Below are 25,079 nucleotides of genomic sequence, written 5' to 3'. Positions count from 1 at the left end.
GGTATATAACAGAACAAAAAAAAAAAATCTAAATTTGGCTATACATGTATTACGGCTTAATTAACTAAATTGATAGTTTATCTCAAAACTTCCTCCTATAATCATGCGGAGGAAAACTCACGCCAACAGGTATTACAATGGATCTAACAAAAACATTGAAATACTCCAATTATAAGCACTTGTACAAGATGATTAACACTTTAATGCAAAAGCCTTTTCAAATATGAAAAATCCAAGACTAATGAGTTACGCCTACTGCCTACTGCCTACTGGAGTACTGGGATGAATATCCTTTGGAATCCTTGTCAGATCAGTTTTTCTCTTGCGAGTTTTTTCAACGTCATTATTTGTTTTATTTATTTTTATTTTTTTAATCAACGTCATTATTTGTTTTAGCTTCTTCAATATTGAATTTCCTATATTTCTTTGCTGTTTTATATTATCTGGTTGTTCAAAACTAAATAAATTTCCAAGAGATTGGGCAATATCATATAAGGCTCAATTTGGATAGATAGTTAAATAAGATAAGATGAGATATTTATAAAATATTATTAAAATATATTTTTTAATTGCGTTTGTTTTTATAAATGAGACGAGATAGTTAAGATAAAAATTAAAAAATAAATAAAATATATTTTTTAATATTATTATTGATTTGATATTTGAAAAAGTTGAATTGTTTATTTTATTTTACATGAAAATTTAGAAAAATTATAATAATTAGATGAGATGAGATAAATATGTTGTGAAAACAACCGAATGGGAGTTAGGGTGACTCAAACCAATTTATATTAATTTTAAATTCGTTTATTTTAATTTATGTTGATATTAAATTTATGGATAATTTTAAAAACTTAACTATTGATTTAAAAGTCCTGGCAATATTAGATTCTAATTTGATTAAACCTTAATCTTCAATATCATAACATTCTACAACTATTCCGTGACTTGAGCTCGTAACATAATTTTTACTATGATATAAATCCATCTATGGATCCAAGAGATACAAATCATTAGATACTAATTTACTTGAACTTTTAATTCTCGTGATAACACTTACCTCGAAACAGTAAAAAAAAAAAAAAAGGAAAAAAGTAGGAATATTTATGATTACTTAATTTTTGTGTAGCTTCTACGAAAACCAACTTTTTATTTTAGTTGAATGACAAAGTAAGGTGTCAATTGAATAATGAATTGAGATGAGATGAGTTATAATGAAAATTAAAAATTGAATAAAATATTATTAGAATATTATTTTTTAATATTATTATTATTTTAAAACTTAAAAAAATTATAATGATGAGATAGAATGAAACGAAACACTTTTACTATCCAAATGTAGCTCGTTCTCTTTGCATCTAAGAAATCATTATTAATTTATTAGATGGACAATGGTGTGCACACAAATATAAATAGTTTATTGTAAAAAAAAAAAAATAGACTATTTTTTCTCTCTAACTTTTTAAAAAATATATATAAAAAATTTAAATTCATTAATAATCACTTTTTTAATTATTAAAAAAATAGAAAAAAATTTAAAATATATGATTGGACGAAACATTTGAAAGGATACCAACATTTTCCGTATTAGATTATCGAATCAGCTTATCTTAATGAGTTAGTAATTCTCAATTTCGTTCCTCTGTTCGGGTGTTGTAGACCACTTCCCGGGAAGCTCTATCAAGAGCTGCAGCCTGCCGTTGACTACAAACACAACTTTAGGACTTCAAGAATTACCGTGAAGTTCGTTGACGCGCTAAAACATTGTTATAGAATCTAAATTCTATACTCTGGGCTTAGCAGAGTGTCCAATGGATTCCGCCAGCAATGTTCAGATTGTCCCATCATCATCTGATCTTTCTTCTCCTATCTCCGAATCCCCATGGGAATATGAAGTTTTCCTCAGTTTCAGAGGTGAAGACACTCGTTATACTTTTACTGAACGTCTATATGAGGCCTTGGTCGAGAAAGGGGTTGTCACCTTTAAGGACGATGAAGAACTCGAAATAGGGAAACGCATTTCGCTTGAACTCATATGTGCAATCAAGAAATCGAGAATCGCAGTCGTCGTCTTGTCAAGAAACTATGCATCTTCCGCATCTTGCTTGCAAGAACTTGTAAAGATTGTTGAACGCGTGGAAGAGAGACGGATGAAAATTTTTCCCATCTTCTATCATGTGGATCCAAGCAATGTTCGGCATCAGAGGGAGACTTTTGCAGATGCCTTTGTAGAGCATGACAAACGTTTCAAAGAAAACATAAAGGAGGTGCGAGCGTGGAGAGATGCTTTGAAAAAAGTGGCCAATCACTCCGGCTACTCCCTAAAGGATGGGTAAGGTTTAATCATCTTCTTCTACCGAGTCTTTTTTTTTTTTTTTTTTTTTTTCCATTCTCCGGACGGAGAAGTAGACTCTTAATATTGCAAATGTCTGTCTTAAAAGGTTGTTCAGAAAAAGAATTGTCTTTTTAGGTTTACTATTAACCCAGAGGACCACCATGCATATGGCCATATGGCGAATATATACATCTAAAACCCCAAATCTCAATCAATGGAAGTTATGTAATAACCATATATAAAAGCAAGAGCTATATATATATATATATATATATATGTTTATGAGAAATGTTTGATTCATAGAACATTTCTACATCCTACAAACTTAGAAATATTGTATTTTGGATGGTTAAAACTACTATATTGTATAGATTAGATATTTTCATCTTAATTGGCTAACCAAACCCGCATTTATCAGAGCTTTACTTGGATGGGACTGCCATTATTGGTACTTCGTTACTAAAACCTTTTGACTTTTTCAAGCATCATTTAGTTGCGTCTATTTTTGTAGATAAGACAAGAGAGTTGATATAAAAATTAAAAATTAAATAAAATATTATTAAAATATATTTTTTAATATTATTATTAATTTGAGATTTGAAAAAATTATATTATTTATTTTATTTTGTGTGAAAATTTAAAAAAAATTGTAATGATTAGATGAGATGAGATGAGATGAGTTGAGATTAAAGTTAAAAAGTTGAATAAAATATTGTTAGAATATATTTTTTAATATTATTGTTGTTTTGGAATTTGAAAAAGTTGAATTGTTTATTTTATTTTATGTGGAGATTTGGAAAAGTTGTAATGATGAGGTGAGATGAGATGAGATGTTTTTCGAAAACTAACAAGGCCAACAACAAGCATAATTCTGGTTGACCTGAATCTTTGTAAGGTCCAATCGACCAAAGAAGGAATAGAAAAGTAGATGAACAAAATTAGCCCAATCGACCAGAGTGGTTGTGCATAAAGGTCACTGCTAATAATCCTTTTGCTTGGTAGTTTACGCAGGGATCATTGGATTTTAAGTATTCCACCTCCCCTGCTGCACCTTATAATCAGCTGCCTAGTATCTCCCAAGTAAAAGTGGTTTTTGGCCATTATTGTAACTTGCATACTACCTGCCATTTTATAATTTATTGTGGTTGATATCTAGGTTTCAATTAACTACTGAAATCCAAGTTTAATTTATTTTTTATAACTTTTAACAATAAAACAGAATGCATTTTGAATAATACATTAATTTCTACTTCTTCAAGTTAGCATCAATATGTACATATAACATCCAAGAATTAATTTCTTTTCTTCGGTACACTGCGATTCCACAGCCAAAACAAGCTGGACTATGTTGTTCTATGCAATTTCAGACCTGTTTGCCTTGAGATGAAAAAGTAGAACATCAAAATTTGCATGTGTCTTTGGTTTTCTTTGATCCCCCAAAAGATTATGGTTCTTTCTGACAGGTCCGAGTCAATGCACATCCAAACCATTGTTGGAAAGATATCCCGTGATTTGGATGGTACACTCTCAGGTGTTGATGAGGACAACCTTGTTGGAATGGACTCCCGAGTTGAGAAAATAAAATTGCATCTGGATATGACTTTGAATGATGTTCGCTTTATAGGAATATGCGGGATGAGTGGGATTGGTAAGACAACGCTTGCACAAGCTGTTTTTAAAAGGATCCGTAGTCAATTTCAAGCTAGCAGCTTTCTCAACAATGTTAGAATGGAGCACGAAAAACATGGTTTAGCTACATTGCAGCAACAACTCCTCATTGATATGAAGTTAAAGAGTGAAAAAGATAAAGCATATGTGTGTACAGGAATCGATGAGACAATTAAGAGATTGCGTTACAAAAAGGTTCTTCTGGTTCTTGATGATGTGGATAATATAGTACAATTAAAAACATTAGCAGGGAACCATAATTGGTTTGGCTCAGGGAGTAGAATTATCATAACCACTAAACACAGACAGCTGTTGAAAATACATGGAGTACAAAATGTGTACATGGCTGAGAAATTGAATGAATGTGATGCTCTACAACTCTTTTGTCAAGAAGCCTTCCACAAACCCCATTGTGAAAAAGGCCTTCTAGATCTATGCGAGGGGTTTATAAGTTATGCTGATGGGCATCCTCTAGCTCTTACAGTTTTGGGATCCTCCCTGTTGGGAAAAGAAAGAAAGCTATGGGAAAGTGCTTGGGATAGGCTAAAAGAATTTCCTGACAAAGTTATTCAGAACACACTTCAAATCAGTTTTGATGCTCTGGGGGATACGGAGAAAAAACTATTTTTAGATATTGCCTGCTTCTTCAATGGGGAGGAGAAAAAAAGAGTAGCTGATATACTAGAAGGTTCTGGTTGCTACCCGAAAATTGATATGGAAAATCTCATTGACAAATCTCTAATAACCATTTTAGAGAGAAAATTGTGGATACATGATTTACTACAGAGAGTGGGTTGGGAAATTATTCGTTGTCAATCCCCACAGAATCCAGGAGAACGCAGTAGGTTATGGCTTTGTGACGACGTCTTTAAAGTACTAATGGATAATACAGTAAGTGTAACAATATTATGGCCATAAAGATTCTTCTAAAGTGTTCATATACTTTCTCTACACTGATTCATTGCTCTTGGTTACTAGGGAACGGCTTCAGTTGAAGGCATGATGCTAAACTCATATCCACATCAACAAGAATGCTTGAAGCCTGAAGCATTCTCGATGATGACAAATCTGAGATTGCTTAGAATCTACAATGTGCACCTTCCACTGGGCCTCAGTTATCTTTCTAACGAGTTACATCTTATGGAATGGTATGAATATCCTTTGAGATCCATACCAAGGGGTTTTCAACCAGTCAAACTTGTTGAGCTCATAATGCCTCGCAGCCGCTTTGAGCAGCTACCAATGGGATTTACTGTAAGATTTTTAATTATGTTGTTGTATTTTTTTTTTTTTTTTGAATAAGTTCTTGACTATTGATTTTCCTATCTTTATTTTTCTATTTTATCACAGAATTTAAAAACGCTGAAACTCCTTGACCTTAGTGACTCTCGAAACTTAATCCTGACTCCTGATTTCACTGGATTCCCAAATCTTGAGAAGCTGATTCTTCAAGGCTGCACAAGATTGGAAAAGGTTGACCCATCTGTTGGAGCTCTTGAACGGCTTATTCTATTAAATTTGAGGGATTGCAAATGTCTTAGAAGCTTTCCACACGAGATCAACTTGAAATCTCTTGAAATTTTAATTCTATCTGGCTGTTCAAGACTCAAAAACTTTCCAGAGATAGGACAAAATATGATATACTTGTCAAAGCTTTATTTGGATGGGACTGCCATAGAAGAATTACCATCATCAATTGAGCATCTAACTAATCTAGCTCTATTGAATCTTCGAGATTGTAAAAGCCTTTTGAGTTTTCCGAGAGTCCTTTTTGGTTTGGCATCTCTTAAATCTCTTATTCTTTCAGGGTGCAGGTGTCAACCAACTAAATCAGGGCATCCACTTGGACTTTCTCCCATTTTATCTCCAATTGATGTCCGTCTCAACTTTGTACAACTAATTTCTTTTTCTGTCCTATACTATTTGATACTGCCAAACACATATCTCCGCATCCTCACCTGTGTTGCACTTATTTTATGGACACATTTTTCATGTGTTGCCCGACAACATGAGTCAAAACCCATTAACTTATTGTTGCCAAGGTCGTTCTCAGGGTTAAGCTCTGTGGTGTCTCTAGATTTAAGTGACTGCAATCTATTGGATGGAGCATTCCCTGATGATCTTAGTTGCTTATCTTCTTTACAGTCTCTAAATTTGAGCAGAAATGGCTTTATATGCCTGCCCAATAGCATTTCACAGCTTTCTAAGCTCAAATTTCTTTGCTTGGATAATTGTACCAAGCTTAAATCATTGCAAAATCTTCCCATAAGTACACAGTTGGTGATGGCACGAGAATGTACTTCACTGGAAAATTATTCTGGTCAAGTGGTTGTGTGGACTTCTGGTGAAGCTGGATTCACTTTTATTAATTGTCTCAGCCTAGCCGATGATGAAGAATGCAAAGTAGGTGAGGTTTTCTTGCTTGATTCACAAGTCCGACCACTATGGCAAAGATACATGGAGGTTTCTCTCTCTCTCTCTCTCTCTCTCTCTCTCTCTCTCTCTCTCTCTCTCTCTCTCTTACATGCCCGTACCCTTGCGAACACTCAAGAGTATATACCCACACTGAAAATTTTTTTACTTAATTTCAATATTTCGCAGGAGAAAATTCATCAAAGCCAAGGACTTCAAAGCATTTTACCTCAAACTGAAATTCCGAAGTGGTTCAGCCATCAGAAATATGGGTCATCTGTACTGATCCGGATACCTTCTGATTTGTATGAAAATAGTAGTTGGAAAGGAATTGTGTTGTGTGCTATTTTTGTAGTCCACAAAGATTTGATCAGCAGCATTTCTCCTAGTCAGGATCCATATTTCCACAAGTTCAAACTTCGTTTGGACATGGATGGAGGTCTTGTAGATTGCCCTCAAGTCTTTAACATCCCCAAAGACAGATTCCATGCAGGTTCGTTTGGACTTTGGCTATATCTGTCCCATGAGAGGTTTAGGGACAATTTAGATGAACGCAACTGCATTAGCCCTTCAATTACAACCCACAGTCCAGATGTTGAGATTAAAGCCTGTGGTGCGCGTTTACTGTATGATACAGATATGGCAGAGTTTGTACAGAATTTGAGCGAGAATAATTTTAGGATTTCTGAAGACCTCCTCCATCAAGGCCATGAAAATTCATGGAATGTCATCTGAACAATTCCCAAAGGCATCAGGCGGAGGGAACTATTAAACTAAACCAATCTGAATTTTGGTATTCTTTTCATTCTTATGTTTCTAGGATAGAGCTATTAAACTTGTTTAAAGAATGTCTCTCTCTGGGGCTTGTCACGGTACAGGGGAGGTGAGGATCCATGTAAGTTTAGATGAGCTTAGCATTGATTTCTATAGTTTTATGACTTTGGTACTTTATTTAACGGCATGATTTCAGAGGCCACGCAAAATACAACTTGGTCTTTGTCTCTGGGGCAAAACCGACCGGACCGAATATTTCAGTCCGGACCGGACGGAACCAAATTCTAAACTGGTCAGTCTCGATTTCAAAATATGTGGACCGATAAATTCGGTCTAATCCCGGAATTTATAAATTTTGGACCGGACCGGACCGGACTCCTATATAATTTTTAAAAATATTTTTAATAATTTAATATATTATTTGTATATAGAAATTATATAAGTTAATAATATAATTTTCATCTAATTTATTATCATTGACCATATAAAACATTAAATAATATATACTATCAATTAATAATTAATCATAAATCATTTAATAATATATTTCATTATATGTAAATAGTTAATACATTAATACATACTCTACTATTTATATTTAATTAAAGTACTTAGGTAATTTCTTTTTAAATACCTAAGTTGTAAGTAATCATGAATAATCTATGTAGACTGAAATTATTTGATATTCATTAACCATATATAAAATGTACGCTATTATTAATAATTATGCATATTAAAGAGCAAAGTCTAAGTTAGAAAGTAGTAATTATCAACATCATAAATATAATTATAGTTAAATATTTTTTTAATGAGTTAATTACATAATCCACATTAATAATTCACTTTTTTTATTAATTTATTTGCAAACTGTATAAATTCTGTTGCAAAACAATCAGTAAATATAGAATTAAATTAAGAAGTTAAGAACTCAAAATAAGTGTATAATATAAAAGACATCTGCAAAGTTAAAAAAAACTCACACTAATAAACCCCCTCGGTAGTTGCTTAATGTGGCTGCAACGCATAATGAGCTCGACAAGGTTATTGGGTTGGAAGGCAAGGATTTCAAAGGATATCCATGCCATTCAATGACAAGTAACTCGTTAGAAAGATAATCGAGAGGCCATGAGGAAGGAGCACATTGCAGATTTTAAGCAATCTTTAACCTCTTCATTTCTAAGAAGGCTTCGGCATTCAACTCTTCCTTTTGTAGAAGTGAGTCTAGCACTATGCTTTCAACTACATTTGTTCCCTGAGGACCCATGACCTTGTAGGAATTATAGATGAATCTGAGCCATGTCCTACTCAATTCCTTCCTTCCCAAGATGGGTCTACACCCACTTTGAATACAGGTTATGTTCTCTGGAATAAGAAGGATCGGTACCTTCTGAGTTTGATTAATGCGACTCTAACTGAGAGTGTTCTTTCCACTGCTTTTTGCCTCAACACCTCATGCCAAGCATGGCTTTCCTTGGCATCTAGATTTGCCTCTCACTCAACGTCTCGAGTCAATCATTTGAAGATCAACTCCAAACACTAAAACAAGACTCAAAGTCTTGCATTCAATATCTGCAACTTGCTAAGTCATGGGCGGATCAACTTGCAGCAGATGGCAAGCCTGTGGATGATGAAGATCTGATTTCCTTCATCACCAGTGGCTTAAATCCTTCCTATACTCCTTTTGTTACATCTTTTTTCTTTGCCACCCGTACCAATCCAATGACATTTGATGATTTTCAAGCATAATTACTTAACTATGAAATTCTACTTGAATCTCAGCGAAAATAATTTCCACCAAAAACTAGAAGTTTTGCTCTCTTCACCAACAAGGGCAACAAGAACTTCAACAATCAAAAGTTCGGACAAAATATTTTTTCCAAAACTTTCCCTCCTAAGAATCCAAATCAGCATCCTTCAAACAGCAACCAAAGTCCATACTCTACAACCAGATCTGGTTCAATCTTTCAAAATAATACTCGAACTGTGGCAAAACTAATCATCAAGCACTTAATTGTTTTCACAGGATTGATTACTCTTTTCAAGGAAGATATCCTCCTCACCAACTGGCTGCCATGATTGCTCAAACCAATGCTGAAATTGATGACACAGACTCTTGGTTTGCAGATAGTGAAGCAAACCAGCACATCACTGCTTCAATTGAAAATTTGACCCTGCAGCATCCAATTGAAAACTGTTGATGTGTTCTATTTGTTCATCTTAAAATAGGAGTTCTCACGTAAAAACATGGTGGCGTTCGCGCGATTTGGTCTGAAGTCCTACAGTGCATCTAAAAATTGTGTTATGCGTTCAAAAGATAAGATATTATGCTTAATTCTACTTCTTTGATCAGAAAAGTACATATTGATCTCAACTTGAAGACTAAGGAAACACTATATTATTCAATATTTACTTTTCTTTTAAAAAAATAGAGCAATTTAATTGAAATATTGATTTTATGAAACCTAAACATTTGCAAATACCATGGATTCCACAATGGCAGGGAGAAAGAGTAATCCCTAATCCAAGAAAGAGTCATCCATGATCCATGGTAATCCCTCGATGGTGGCTCGTGCGTCGATACAATGCTCTTGCCATTCATCCATAGCAATAAATGATAAATGAAATGTAAATAAGAGAGAAATAGATTTACGCAATTCGACATAGAGCCCACGTCTACAAAGTGTTTGGAGGGCAAATTCATTATAATGAATGATTTTATAATATTTCATGGTCTCTCGTATCTCACAGTACAATAATTTTAGCTTAGAGAAGATAATATCTTTAGTGTCTCTTGGGTTGAGGTTGAAGAAGCCATCAGAGCACTCTAGGTAGAGTTGCCCAGATGTCCCTCTCAGATAAAATCCCAAACCTCCCATTTTGTCTTGGATAGGAAAGCTCCACTTTATTGAGGTCTCGGGGGTGGTTGGAGAGAAATGTCAGCTTCAATTCACATCACTCTTTCTTGAGCATGGTTGGAGAGAAGAGTCGGTGGGTGTAGCTCGAGGATGGGTCCAATAAGGCCATTTAGTCTTTTTATTTTTTAGCAGAGAAATTTTATAATTGGGTGCCTTTAGTTTTTATCAATTATATTTTTTTATTGTTTCATTTCAAGAAAATTAGAATACAATGATATTCCTATTTTCTCTTCTAAAATTAGTAATTAACTAGGTGAAGTATATTAATGAAAAACCCCATCTTCATTGGATAGTGGTATGTTACATTTTTAAGAAAAATATAAAACAATTTATTGTTCTCATGCAATTACCTCTGTTTTATAATTTTTCATTTTTCAACTTCTTTTAATTTTAACATATAAAATTATTATATGTAAAATCATCAATTTTCCTGGAAGAATGCAAATTCAAACATTCTTTTTTCTGTTATATTTTACTCTCTCTTTTTATCAATGGTGTTCTTAAACAAATTCAACTCAACTATTTATTCTAGTTTCTGGCATCGTCCTGCTAGGTAGATTTTTTTTTCTAAGCAAGCATTTCATAGATAAACTAGTGGTTACAAGTAAGGATAGGCAAAAGCTCCGAGTTGGAGTCAGAGTTTTCGAAAATCGAAGTCGAAATCGGAGTTCGGAGTCCACGAAATCCGACTCTGAACTCCAACATTTTTTTTTTAAAGATGGGCTAACTGAAACGACGTCGTTTTATTTACAAGGGGGTCCAAAACGCAGGACCCCCTTCGTTTTGTTCTCACTTCTCGTTCTCCCCCTCATTCTCGCACAGTTGCAATAGTTCTCTAACAGTCACTTCTCACTCAGTGGTTCTCTTTCTCCCCGTCGCCTGCCCCGCCGTGAGCCACCGTAGAGAAAACTCCATCCGTCGTTGTTTTTTGTAAGCCTTACATCTTATATTTTGTTATAAGGGTATTAATTGTTTATTAATTGAATGATTTAGGGTACGAAAATTATTGAAGTTGTTAGTGAAATTTGTTGTTTTCATGGTTTTTATAGTTGATTTATAGTTTGAATTGGGAGATTTCTATTTTTAAGGTTTTAGTCGTGACATTTGTGGGATTTTGTTTAGGAAAAATTGAATGGTGCCTTCGGACAATGTCCGCTCGACTGTGGTTCAAGTGAATATCACATAGATTGATCGATCGAGCTTTTGCTTGAGTGTGGCTTGAGCGAACATTGCACAGATTGTTCGCTCGAGCCTTCGCTCAAGTGTGGCTTAAGGGAGCTTCACACAGATTATTCGCTCTGAGCTCTGACTCTAAGCTCTAAACTTCAATTAGAGTCGGAACATATTTTGACCTCCGACCCCAGTTGGTCTCGAAGGTCGAAGGTGGGCATTCCGACTACGTCGAAGTCGAAGCCCACCCCTAGTTACAAGATACTAAATGGGGTGGGAGCTCTCAACAGTCATCTGAAAACAAACAAAAGCAACACAAGAAATATAAAAAATTGGGATCTTGAGCCAAATATTTGACTCCCACCCATTTTTCACAAAAGAGAAGCCGCTTGAAACGGTTTTTACATAGTCTGATAAATAGACTATAACATTACGACTACAAATAATATGAGGGATCTGAAGCCACTAGTTTCGATGGTGCTGCGCGTGGCAGCATCAGACTCCCCCTAACGCGACGACGCGTGAGACTCACACGCACTGTGAACCACGCGTGAAACATACGTGCCACTAGAGAATCTGATAGCAGGGCGCGTGGCAATCGTAGGAAGCCGGTAGGCAGCATTTTTCTTTCACTTTACAGTGAAAAAGCTTGTAAGAGAACCAGAGAGGCCACAGGCCACCGAAAGGCTTGGACACCTTATCAAGAAAAGAATAAATTAAGGACCCAATCTGACGGGCCAACACACACGCACATGCATACACATTTCTCTCTGACTCTCACTTCAATATATCTTTCAATTGCAGGTGCTTTTGTTTCACTACTTCCCATTTCAATCTCTCGCACAAAAAGCAACTTGAAGGTTTGAAGTTTGCATGCGCTAACTATGGTTTGGCGGTTTCTTTGAGTTCTTTCTGTAGTTTAGCTTAGAATCCTAATTCCAAGAATCTGAACTTTTCGGTGTCTAATAGATTGCATTAGCAATCGGCTCCCACCATATTCATCCTCTTCTTCTGAACCCATTACATAGGAATAAAAAATTGTTTGAGAGATGACACCGAGTTTTTTCTCTATATTATTTAATTTTTGCTGGGCAGAATTTGACCTCGAAACCTCCCGAGTCTTTGTCGTTTTAACTGGTTAATCTAAATTAAGGCAGAAGGCCATCGACGATATGATTAAGAAATTAAATTCACAAAAGCTGTGATTCTAATTGGACGGAGGGAATTTCTGGCTCATACATCCCATTGCTTATTGATCTCATGACAGTCATGATTTTTTTTTTTTTTTTTTTATGTGAAAATTATTTGTAAGCTTTTTTTTAATGTAAGTGGGTCTCATTATAATGAAAAATATTAATGTTATAATTTTTTATAATTATACACGGCCTCAAAAGATAATCATGTGTTGACATATTTGCATATAGAAAAACTCTTAAAAAATAAGTTAATATATATATATACACACAAATGTGCTTAATTATAAACATTGTTTTTTTAAATGTAATTATGTCACATGAGAGACTGAGTGGGAAACGCCATGCAAGTCAATAAAATATAATTTAATAGGTTCGTAAGGTTATAGAAATTGAATCCAATCCAATAAGCAACTTGTATTATTTCTTGTCGGCGAAGAAGTCACTTGATCCAATGCAGCTGTTGATTTTAAATTAAATAGTTGAAATTTTGTTAATACCAACCAATTAAGCATTTGTCATTTTAGCATGGCAAAACCGTAACTATTAGAGAAGTGTTACATGAGCTATAAAGAGATTCAATAAAAATAAACTCACAAATGGCATGACTTTATATTTTATGTTATATTTATTTTTTAATAAAAATAACTTTACAATATGACGTATTACAATATAATCAAATCACATTAATTTATAGATTTAATTTGCTTCTCATGCCTTCAAAATATAATGTGAGAATTATCAGAAAAGAATGCCAAGGGTACCCATGGTCGGGAATCCCTCCACAATGCTACTTCCCAAGTCATGCATGAGGATGTTTCCTACTCATGTTCCTCATTGATCTGCAGGAACTAGGAAGACTTCGACAACTTTGACGACTTTGACGATTCAAAACCTTTTAAAATTCCACACTTTTCCAAGGAGTTCTTTCCTGGAGGTTTCACTCTTCCACCGGCCTTGATAGACGTTTCTACTGAGGGAAACCAACCAATTAAAAACTGATATGTATTAAATTCAAGGAGGTACTTAATCGCCTGATCATGCATACAAGCAATAGCTGCATAAACAAACAAACAACCAAAAAGGAAAAGTTAACAGCAGTCCATTTCCATCTGAAAATTACAACCACTATGTGAAATCTGTTCTTATGAACATAGAACTTCAGGCAAATAAATTTCTATGCTGTCATAGGATTTTTAAAAAGTCAAAATAACTAAAACTAGGAAGACGACAAGTAATACAAATTCAGTATTTTTTCGTGTTATTTATCCCTCTCTGTTCTAACGATTACTGCACTGGTAGTGGAAAACTTATTTCTTATTCCACAAGGACTCTGAATGTACATCGGAAAATGATTTGCATGGTTTGCAAGTCCTGTACAATCTATGAAACCCAGTTTGCAAACCTAAAAATAATCTAACTTGAAATATTAACTATTTCTACCAAACCCAATACTTAAAAAGCAAATTCATTAAAAAACATATTTTTCAAAAGAAAATTCATATTGTAACCTAAAGTAACAACGGAAAACTCGAGTTGAAGGTGACATGTACTAACCAATGAAGAGATACATAAAAATTAAAAATTAAAAAAAAATTAAAATACTTGAGTGGTAACATTGAGAGAGCTAAGTAGTATTTTTTTTATATTTTTTCATTTATGTGTTGTTTGGATAGTAAATTGAGCTGAAAGTTAAAAGTTGAATAGAATATTATTATAATATTATTTTTTAATATTATTATTATTTTATTATTTGAAAAAGTTAAATTATTAAACTTTGTTTGCAATCCCACGAGACATTTTCATTAAAAAAAATCACATGCTTAGAAATAATACTTTATTTTCTTCGAAATAAATAATCTATAACACTTTTTATCTACTACAACCAAGAAGATGCAAAGATGGACCCATAACAATATGGTGAAGGGCAGTGCTTAAATTTAACATCAATATGCCCTTTTAACTAATTGATTAAAAAGCACGTTTTATGTTTTCTTGAGAAGAAAAGATATTTATAATTGTGAATTGTATAATCGTCACGTAATCGTTTTGAAAAAAATAAATAAAATATAGGATCTACATAAAAAAAATTAATTTTTTAATAATAGACTTCACACTTTTTTAAAACGATTACGTAACGATTATGTATTTCACAATTATATATAGAATTACTCTTTTTTAAGAAATTATTCATCTTCAATTAGATATGCCTAATTTTCAATGTACGGCGTCCCTAACAATGGATTCCCACTGATTCTTCTACCATGTGGGATCCACTCCTATCATCTTCGCATGATTTCATGCCCATTAACCTTGGCCGACAAAACAGTATCATTTTCATTTTCATTTTCATTTTGTCACGGTAATATAGAAAAGAAAAATTCTTTCTCGTTATGCTATTCGTTAAATTTTATTTTTTATTTATATTGTTAAATAATAATATTTTATTATTACAAAGAATACGATGATTAATCTATTATAAATTTTGAATGATTAGTTACAAGAAAAAAATTATTATATATTAATGAAATTTTAAAAAATGTATAATAAATGTCAATACTTTAGGGAAAGAAAAAAGCTACTTGCACTCGGGACAGGGACACGCCGCGTACCCGGGTTCCAAGTAAGCATTATTTAAACAGTGCGTTTGCACCCTTAGTTAAACTGTGCATTTCTGAAATCGAGTATTGTTTCTAAAATCAAACTTCTGAAATCAAACTCGAAAGTAGCATGAAGACGAGACAATATCTTGGGTGAGAGAAGAAGAGAGTAATTCGAGAGAGGGACTCACCGTAAGGGGTTGCAACAGGCTGGGGTGACTTGGGTCTGTCCGGCAGCCCTTTTCGTGTAGGTGGCGACATCTTGGAGTGGTTGGCGAGGTGCGGTGGTTCGGTGGGTAAAAATCTCTGTTTTGAGTGAGAAAAATAGAGGTGCTTGTGCTGCCGACGCTTTGGCTGGGTAGTGGCTTTCGGTGGTCATTTGAGGGAGGAGCAGCAACGGTGGCTGGCTTGGCTTCGGGGTGGCGAGGCAGTGGCTCATGTGGAAGGAGTGGTGCTCTGTTTTCGGGAGCCAAAGTAGAGGAATAATGGCTGGGCAGTGCGACGAGGCTTCTCTACAGTGGTTCTCGGTTTGGTGGCAGCATGGCAGCGACTATTCTCAGGGCTTCTCTACGGTTAGGTTCTTAGGGCTTCTCTACGGTGGTTCTCAGTTTGGTGGCAGCGTTGCAACGGCTGTTCTCGGGGCTTCTCTACGGTAGATGCTAGGGTGGCAGCGGCTGTTGGTGCGTGCATGCAAGAGTGGTGCCGTGGATCGGTTGGGGTCGATGGCATATTTGACGTGATCGCTGCTGCGTGAAGCTTCCTGTGCATGCATGTAGACGTGGGTTGTGAGGAAGAATTTGAATGAGGGAGAAGGAGTGGGACGTGGGCTGGTGCTTATCGGTGAGGTCTGTGCAGCATTTGGGCTATTGACATTTGGTGTGCACGTGCAGGTGCTTTTGTCGGCATAGTCAATGGGGGAGTGGGCAGTAAAACAGAGCAAACCCACGCCGTCACTCACTTGATGCCCCTTGCTCAGATGGCCAAGGAAGACAGCACGAAGATGACAAGGTGAGACGATGAAGACGTCCTCGCTTTTCTTTCTGAGAGCGCAAAAATTCATTTCTGAAATCGAGTTTGGCGCCTAGGTGAGGGTTTCTGAAATCGAGTTTTTTTTTTTTTAATAATAATAAAAAGCTGACCTCAGACGATTCCGCAACAGGTACCCAAAGGCGGGTACCTGTAGCAGAATTGCACAATGTAGAAAGTCAAATCTCCCTTTTAACCTTCTAGCCATCCACGTCAAATTTTAACATTGAGTTGTTATTCATTTTTTTATTATATAATAATAAAATAAATTTGACTCGGACTATTTTATTCCAATTAAATCCTCATATTAAATTATTGATTTATTTATTATATAATAATAAAATAATATTAATTTAAAAAAGTAATAATAAGATAAAATAAATACAAAAGTAAAAATGAACCAAAGTATGCACAAAAGTAATGACAAACGAAGGTACCCAGAAAGAGAGAGTTATAAAAGAATCGCTTATTCAAAAAATTTCAACTGCAGGGTCGTCTCCTTCCCAATGCTTTTATTTCTATCTATTTTCCTTCCTAGTTCCTGGTATATGTGCATATGCGACCAGTGTTAGCATGAATTCTCTACCGGAGAGTTAACCGTGGGCTTGCTTTTGCATTGTATATCCTTTATAATCTAATTAAACATACATGGTAGGAAGCTTTTCATCTTTAAACACCTTTTTTTCTTTAAATCTTAATGTAAAAAAAAAAAAAAAAAATTTGAGTGAATTTACTGTCGTAATAATTAAAATATAATAAAAAGTATTTTTACCATGTAAAAGGTTATGATAGGTTAATAAAATAAGACTCCGTTTGGATTAAGAACTCATCTCAACTCAACTCAACTCAATTCAATTTAACTCATTTTATCTCATTATTATAATTTCATCAAATTTACACATAAAATATAATAAATCATAATTTGCTTCTCATGGTCTTAGCGTTGGGGAATCCCTCCATAATGCTACGGCCCAAGTCATGAGGATGTTTCCTACTCATGTTCCTCGTTGATCTGCACTAGGAACTAGGAAGACTTTGACGACTTTGACTCTTCAGAACCTTTTGAAATTCCTAACTTTTCCAGGGAGTTCTTTCCTGGAGTTTTCGCTCTTCCACCCTTCATGTATGCCTTGAGAGAGAGAACTTCATGTAGAACTTTCATAGGGGACATAAAATTATATATGTTTCTTGAGATTTTTAAATATTATATAAAAAATAAATTCACTAATACATACCAATATTATTGATTTAGGATATCTAAAATATTGATAATTGGCATATATAGCATTCATGTCATGAAAATGCGGACTAAAACTATATTATCTATTTGATCAAGATGAACCGTATCCATCCATGTTCCGTGCATGGAAGATTCCTCGGCAGAAATCTACTAATCAATGCAGCCAAGAATGAAGCCGAAGAAGCCTCTCCAAATATTGACCCAAAGTCAATGGATCAAGCTGTAAAGATAAAGCACAATGATAAGCCTGATATCATTACCTCAACATCATGCTCCAGACCAGCCTCCGTGAATCACGGCCAGTACTGTACACTTGAATATGGTGTGGAAAATGGAATCATGGCCACAACTATACAATTACTTTCACTTTTAAAGGGCCTGTGACTACTTAAAAGTAGATTCTTATTTTTTCCTCTGTTCACACCTAAATGTGTGGAAAAAACAATTACTTTCACTCTTAAAAGGCGTGTGCGAATACTTTTGTTGAAAGTAGAGCAGATTTAATATGTTCCGTTTGTTCAGACCTGGACATGAGCAGATTTCAGAGTTCTGGGGAAGAGTTAATTGAGGGCTTGCTTTCATAATCTAAACTCGAAGATGCTTAATTAGCTAAGCCAAGTGTCCGATATGGCTTTCACCAGCAATATTCAAACAACCCCTTCATCTTCTTCCTCTTGTTCCAAACACCAATGGAAATATGAAGTTTTCCTCAGTTTCAGAGGTGAAACCCGTGAGACATTTACAAGCCATCTATGTAATGAATTGCGTGAGAAATTGATCTACACCTTTATGGATGATGTAAGACTGGAGATCGGAAGACCCATTAAGAAGGAACTCTTGGATGCAATAGAGAAGTCAAGAATGGCGGTCATCATTGTTTCGAAAGAGTATGCATCGTCCACATGGTGCTTGGAAGAACTTGCAAAGATTGTTGAATGCATGAAAGATAGAGAGTTGAAAGTTTTGCCCATTTTCTATCATGTAAGTCCTAGTGATGCACGGAAACAGGAGGAAGGCACCTTTAGAGATGCCTTTGCTAAACACGAAAAAAATCTTAAGAACAAAGAAAATGTGCAAACTTGGAGAAATGCTTTGAAAGAAGTGGCCAATCTCTCTGGATACCATTTAAAGAACGGGTAAGATACTACACAGATTTTTCTCTAGTGAGAATCTTTTTTCTTTTACAAATAATCACTTTATTTTCTTCGAACTACATAATTTAGCCCTTTATATCTGCAACCAAGAAGATCCAACTCTTCACTACTCAACTATATGCTACTATAATAAATTTCACTAGTTTAAGGCGAACATGCAAAGAATCAACCCTTACATATCTCTTGTGATTTGTGTTGGTTTTGAGTTGACTCATCAATAGGTTTATTTTACCTGTTTTACAGGGATGAGTCAAAGTTTATCAAAAAAATTGTTGAAAGGATATCTATAGAATTGAGCAACACCCGCCCAAGTGGTGATGAGAACAACCAGCTTGTTGGGATAGACTCTCGTGTTAAGGAAATGTATTTGGATTATTTTGATATTGGATCGAATGATGTTCGCTTTATAGGGATATGGGGGATGAGTGGAATGGGCAAGACAACTCTTGCACGAGTTATTTTTCTGAAGTACAATCATCTATTCCGAGCTAGAAGCTTTCTCGAAAATGTTAGTTTGGTTTCTAAAAGAAATGGTCTAGTTGCTTTACAAGAAAATCTCCTTTCTGATATGAAGTTGAAGGATGACCAAGAAAAATGGGATGTGCTTAAGGGAATTGATGTGATAAGGAATCGATTACGTTACACAAAAGTTCTTATTGTTCTTGATGATGTGGATGAAAAAGAACAATTAGAAACATTAGCTGGGAACTGCAATTGGTTTGGACCAGGGAGTAGAATCATTGTGACCACTAAAGATAGACATTTGTTAACAAGACATAGAGTGCGATTTATATACCCGATTAAAGGACTACACAAAAAGGAGGCTTTACAGCTTTTTAGTCAACAAGCTTTTCATGACCCTGATCAATGTGAAGAACAAGACTTTTTGGATCTATGCAATGACTATGTGAGTTATGCCGACGGTCATCCTTTAACTCTTAAAGTTTTGGGTTCCTCCCTGTTTGGAAAAGGAAGAGAGGTATGGAGAAGTTCTTTGAATAGATTACAAGTACTTCCTCATAGGGATATTGTAAAGAAACTCAAAATAGGTTTTGATGCATTGGGGGAGACAGAGAAAAAAGTGTTCTTAGATATTGCATGTTTCTTCAACGGGGAAGACAAAGATCGAGTAGTAGATTTATTGGAAGGTTCTGATTGCTTCCCTAACGTTGATATCGAAACTCTTGTGGACAAATCTCTTATCACTATTTTGGGGAGAAAATTGTGGATGCATAGTTTATTACAAAGACTGGGATGGGAAATTGTTCGCTGTGAATACCCTAAAAAGCTTGGAAAACGCAGCAGATTATGGCGTCGTGATGAGATCCTTGAAGTTCTACGGAAGAAATATGTAAGTGTAATAGTATTATATCAATACACTCACACACAATGCTTGTGACTGTTTGTTGCACAGTTCCATTCATTTATTTTGTTATTTTTTATTACCAGGGAACATATAAAGTCGAAGGCATAATGTTAAGTACCTCGTCTTCACACCAAGAAGAAGACTTGAATCCTGAAGCCTTTTCAAAAATGAATAAACTTAGATTAATTAAAATATGTGATGTGAATCTTCCACGGGGCCTTAATTCTCTCTCTAACGGTTTACAACTAATCGACTGGCACGAATATCCTTTGAGGTCCACAGCGGAGAGTTTTCAACCAATCAATCTTGTTGAACTCATTATGCATCGCAGCAGCTTTTTGCAATTACCAATGGCTTTTCTTGTGAGATCTTTTTCCTAGATTAATAGCCTTTTTTCATTTATTTTTTTTTTAAATTTGGAGTCATTTCTTAAAGACTCTTCTCTATTTCTATATTGTTGCATTACAGAATTTAAACAAGTTGAAAGTCATGGACTTCAGTGGCTCTGAAAACTTGTTGATGACTCCGGACTTCTCTGGATGCCCAAGTCTTCAAAGGTTAATTTTTGAAGGTTGCACAAGATTGTATGAAGTTCATCCATCTATTGGAGCTCTCAATCAGCTCATTCTATTAAATCTCAAAGATTGTAAATCTCTGAGTAGGCTTCCGCATGAGATCAACTTGGAATCATTGAATCTTCTGATATTATCGGGTTGTTCAAGACTCTCTAAGTTTCCAGAGATTGGGCAGAATATGAAACATTTGTCAGAGCTTTATTTGGATGGGACTGCCATTCAGGAACTCCCATTATCAATTCTACATCTAACTGGCCTGACATTACTAAATCTTGGAGAGTCCAAGCAGCTTTTGGTTTTTCCGAGTGTCATCAGTTTTTTACCTGCTCTTAAAACCCTCATTCTCTCTGGATGCAAAGGTCAACCTCCTTCCTCTGTTTTATTTTCAATTGGTGCACCCCTCACCTTGTCGTTGCCTAGCTTTTTTTCAGGGTTGACCTCTTTGGTAGCTCTAGATCTTTGTGGTTGCAATCTATTGGATGGAGCACTCCCTGACAATCTTAGTAGCTTAACCTCCTTGGAGTCTCTGAATTTGAGCAGAAACAATTTCACACGTTTGCCAGAGAGCATTTCTCAGCTTCCAAAGCTTAAGTTTCTTTATTTGGATAATTGTAGCAAGCTTCAGTTATTGCCAAATCTTCCCTCAACTACACAATTTGTAATGGCTCGAGAATGTACTTCACTCCAAAATTATTCCAATCAAGTTGTAGTGTCGACTTCAGGTGGAGGAGAGTTCACTGTTATTAACTGTCTTAGCTTGGCTGCCAATGAAGAAGACATTCTAAGTGAGGTTTCCGTGCTAGATAGACACTTTCACCCATTGTGGATGGAGGTCTCTCTCTCTCTCTCTCTCTCTCTCTCTCTCTCTCTCTCTCTCTCTCTCTCTCATATATATATTCACAAACATATTAGAACATTTCTTTCCTCTTAATTTTTCCATTCTATAATATTGTACAGGAGCAAATTCATCAAAGTGAAGAATATCATGGCATTTCTCAGACTACAATTCCAATGTGGTTCAATCAAAACTACTGGTCATCAATATCGATCCCATTACCATACGATCTCTCTAAAGATAGTAGTTGGAGAGGAATTGTGTTGCATACAGTGCTAGATACTGATTTTCAAGGTGTAACTTTGGCTGATGCCTCGTATAATTCTTATGAGTTGATATGTAGCTTGGACATAGATGGAGGTCCTGCAACTTTTTCCGTAGTCCTCCCTAAATACCAACGCATCCGCGATCGTTCATTTGGACTTTGCCTATATATATCGCATGCGAGGCTTAGGAACCAACTAGACCAGTGCAACTGCTTCACCGCTCGGTTTACATCCAACAGCCCTAGTATTGCTATCAGAGGTTGTGGCGCTCGTATCCTCTACAAGCAAGATATGATGCAGTTCGTACAAATCGTAAGCCAGAAAAATTTTGGATGGAGACTTCTACTAGCTCAAGTACATAGTAGTTTTCAGCTTGGGCCTTATGATGAATTCTATGCAGCTAGCCCGCTGGTAAGGGTTTATACCGTCACACCTGGGGACATTTGGACAATGAGACATGAAATTCTCAGAATTTTCAAACTTCTCATTATGTCAGTCCCAAAGGTCACTCAAATGTAAAATATTTTTCAATTTCAAATCTTTGAACTTTTTCATCTAATAATTTACCTAATCATTATTCAAATACAAAAATCAATGCAAATTTGAACTCCTCAATTTATAGTTGCAAATGATGCCATGCATGTTGAAACTCTATGCCAGCTATTATATGCAGATATAGTTTTTTGATAACGCTAATTAACCATGTCATAAAAATCTCAATGCATCATGTAGGCGCAGAAGATATACTTGTTCTCTCACCAGACAAGATGGTGAGACTGCAACGGTGGTATCCCCGAGGGCAAGGATTTCCTTTATCTATCTTTTGTCCATATTTTCTCCATTGACAGCCATCGTTCATCTATATACAAGAAAAATCAGGGAAAAAAAAATCCATTAATTTTGTCTAAACTAAATGTAGCAGATGCATTGTAACATATATAGTTGTCAAATACAAAAGGTTTGTTGCATGTCATGAGGCGGTGACATCCGATAATTCTTCGCCACATTTTCACTAAAACAGTTGTTTACAAACGTATCTTATACATAATAAGTTTAATATTCGCTACCTCTCTCTCTCTCTCTTATTTGACACTAAATTTCCATTTTTACAGGACTTTCATCCCTCCACTAGGTATAGTTCTTGTTTCCCTCCGAGTAAAGTTCAAGACTGGTTCACTCATCAAAGTTGTGGACAATCAGTGGCAATTGACATACCCCCAAGATTGTACTATAATGATAATTGGATGGGACTTGTTCTATATGCTTCTTTTTCAATTCGCAGGGATCCAGAAACCCTCCTTGACAATTGTCAATTGCAAATGGGTATCCTTTCTTTCCACACCAGTAGACATGCAATCAAGCGGTTTGTTACTCGAGGTGGCTTTTGTTGGATAGCCTACATACCAGGTAATCAATTGACTGGTTGGCTACATGACAGCAGCCACATTGCAGCATCATTTGTGAGTGATTGTCCATTCATTACAATGGATAAATGTGCACTTCGTATTTTGTACAAGCATGATCAAGTACAATTCGAGCAAGAACTAAAACATTGCAATGATTTGTTTTCTGAGTACCGAGATTCCACGGGTCCTTTTATGGCTGCTCTAGAAAAATCAAATGAAACAACAGTACCTGTCCACTCTAATAAGGACCTCAAAATTGAAATATCGATAAGGGGCATTCGTTGTCAGGAGAAGACTAATAAAACTCGCAGTAGAAGTAACCTTATGCAGGTAAGAAATTTTTATGAGTCTTTGTTTTGCTTCAATATACCATATTTGAATTCACCCTTTGTATATGTAAATATTAATTCTCTCCTTCTGAGTAAAGTTCACCATATTTTCTATTTCTCTCTTTTTGAGTAAATTTCACAATATTTTTTATCTTTTACACAGGATCGTGTATATGATTCATGTTATCGTCCAAGTAAAATTCTGGAGTGGTTCACCCATCGGAGTGCCGACTCCGTTGTGACAATCCCTTTGCCTTCAAATGATCGTACTTCTTGGATTGGACTTGCTCTTTGTGCTTCTCTTTCTGTCCCAGGGCATTCAAGTTACGTTGCTGACAATCTGGTTTCCCGACTTCCTTCCAACCTCATTTGTGATCTAGAAACCGATATTGACAGAGTGGAACGTTTCCATACCTATTGCCTCACTGAACATGATCTCAAGTTGCTGTCAAAGCTAGGTGGATTCATCTGGCTGTCATATATACCACGCCGGTTGTTTCCAGATTTTATGGATGAATGCAGTTGGATTGATGCTTCTATCTCAACCGATTACCCAGGCTTGATGGTGAAAAAGTGTGGATTCCGTCTTTTGTACAATGAAGAAGAGCTAAATGATCAATTTGAGGAAACAAAAAGCCATTTCTCAAATACTCCTGATGATATCAAGGATCTCTGGGGGAAATTATATCATGTTGACCCGAAGAACTCTAGGGACACGCTGATCTCTTGCAGCCTTAAATACTGTTGGAAGTTTTTTTTCTATTATTTTTTGGGTTCTTTTATAGAAAAGACCGTTGGAAGTTCTTTTTTTTATATTTTATATTTTATATTTTTATTTTATAAGAAAGACCGTAGGAAGTTCATTTGTAATTTCTTTATGAAAATTTTTAGATAAAAGAACTCCAATTATTTTAGGATATGACTTTTGATATTCTCAAGGCTGAGTTGATGTATCTAGAATTCTCTTTCTATTAGTATAAATATGTATAAGCTGTCAGCTTATGCAACTGTGATGAAGAAAAAGAAAACGCAACATTTGCAGGTGTAGCTGCTTACCATTTGATTGAGAATTCTCTTTCATTTGATTGAGTAGTATTGGTATTTGAATATTGTGGATTGATGTCATATTGTTGTTTGAAAAAAAAACACATAGTCATGAACTCTGTAGAATTTTAAATGATCTAGATTTTTATGTTCACATGTACTAATATAATTTGCTGCATATGAGCTACAAGGAGGGTGACTCTTTTGTGGATTGATGTCATATTGATTCCAATTAAGCTTGTTGAAAGCATGGCTTTCTCTGAAGGTCAGATTGTATTTGTGAAAAATAAACCAATCTGAATTTTGGTATTCTTTTCATTCTTATGTTTCTAGGATAGAGCTATTAAACTTGTTTAAAGAATGTCTCTCTCTGGGGCTTGTCACGGTACAGGGGAGGTGAGGATCCATGAAAGTTTGGATGAGCTTAGCATTGATTTCTATAGTTTTATGACTTTGGTACTTAGTTTAACGGCATGATTTCAAAGGCCACGCAAAATACAACTTAAATCTTGGAGAGTGCAAAAAGCTTTCTGTTTTTCCGAGTGACATTTGTTGTTTACCTACTCTTAAAACTCTCGTTCTCTCTGGATCAACCCCCACCTTGCCGTTTCTTAACTTTCTTTCAAGGTTGACCTCTTTAGTAACTTAACTCTATATCTAAGTGACTGCAATCTATTGGATGGAGCACTACCCGAAGATCTTAGTAGCTTATCCTCCTTGGAGTCTCTGGATAATAAGGATCTTTTCCATGACAGTAAAGATATCTCTCAT

At 35.4% G+C, this 25,079-nt stretch overlaps 2 protein-coding genes across 5 annotated transcripts; both read left to right on the top strand.

Annotated features, from left to right (window-relative positions):
- Window positions 1-1,799: 1,799 nt before the first annotated feature.
- On the top strand, window positions 1,800-7,237 carry LOC109007295 (disease resistance protein RUN1-like). 3 transcript variants are annotated; one of them, XM_035685675.1, is made up of 5 exons: window positions 1,800-2,332; window positions 3,799-4,894; window positions 4,982-5,257; window positions 5,354-6,466; window positions 6,605-7,237. In XM_035685675.1, exons 1-5 carry the CDS (start codon window positions 1,812-1,814, stop codon window positions 7,148-7,150), a joined length of 3,552 nt encoding a protein of 1,183 aa, XP_035541568.1. In that variant the 5' UTR covers window positions 1,800-1,811; the 3' UTR covers window positions 7,151-7,237. The 3 variants fall into 3 exon arrangements, with proteins under 3 accessions (XP_035541568.1, XP_035541569.1, XP_035541570.1); XM_035685676.1 differs by having other exon boundaries at window positions 5,354-6,410; window positions 6,605-6,761; XM_035685677.1 differs by having other exon boundaries at window positions 2,225-2,332; window positions 3,960-4,894.
- Window positions 7,238-17,806: 10,569 nt separating this feature from the next.
- Window positions 17,807-24,261, top strand: LOC109020651 (disease resistance protein RPV1-like). Of its 2 annotated transcripts, none has more exons than XM_035685849.1 (7): window positions 17,807-18,469; window positions 18,731-19,838; window positions 19,937-20,215; window positions 20,322-21,260; window positions 21,386-21,940; window positions 22,642-23,262; window positions 23,428-24,261. In XM_035685849.1, exons 1-7 carry the CDS (start codon window positions 17,961-17,963, stop codon window positions 24,157-24,159), a joined length of 4,743 nt encoding a protein of 1,580 aa, XP_035541742.1. In that variant the 5' UTR covers window positions 17,807-17,960; the 3' UTR covers window positions 24,160-24,261. The 2 variants fall into 2 exon arrangements, with proteins under 2 accessions (XP_035541742.1, XP_035541740.1); XM_035685847.1 differs by having other exon boundaries at window positions 22,642-23,265; window positions 23,428-24,260.
- The last annotated feature ends 818 nt before the right edge of the window (window positions 24,262-25,079 follow it).

The sequence above is a fragment of the Juglans regia genome, chromosome 15 (assembly GCF_001411555.2).
Source record: "Juglans regia cultivar Chandler chromosome 15, Walnut 2.0, whole genome shotgun sequence".
Taxonomy (NCBI): domain Eukaryota; kingdom Viridiplantae; phylum Streptophyta; class Magnoliopsida; order Fagales; family Juglandaceae; genus Juglans; species Juglans regia.
The sequence above is the reverse complement of the archived record's forward strand: the minus strand, read 5'-3'. Positions and strand labels throughout refer to the sequence as shown.

Coding starts and splice junctions, on each gene's coding strand:
- LOC109020651 (XM_035685847.1), top strand. CDS start 17,961: ATGGCTTTCACCAGCAATATTCAAACAACCCCTTCATCTTCTTCCTCT. Junction 18,470..18,730: donor GGATACCATTTAAAGAACGG/GTAAGATACTAC, acceptor CCTGTTTTACAG/GGATGAGTCAAAGTTTATCA. Junction 19,839..19,936: donor AAGTTCTACGGAAGAAATAT/GTAAGTGTAATA, acceptor TTTTATTACCAG/GGAACATATAAAGTCGAAGG.
- LOC109007295 (XM_035685675.1), top strand. CDS start 1,812: ATGGATTCCGCCAGCAATGTTCAGATTGTCCCATCATCATCTGATCTT. Junction 4,895..4,981: donor AAGTACTAATGGATAATACA/GTAAGTGTAACA, acceptor CTTGGTTACTAG/GGAACGGCTTCAGTTGAAGG. Junction 5,258..5,353: donor AGCTACCAATGGGATTTACT/GTAAGATTTTTA, acceptor ATTTTATCACAG/AATTTAAAAACGCTGAAACT.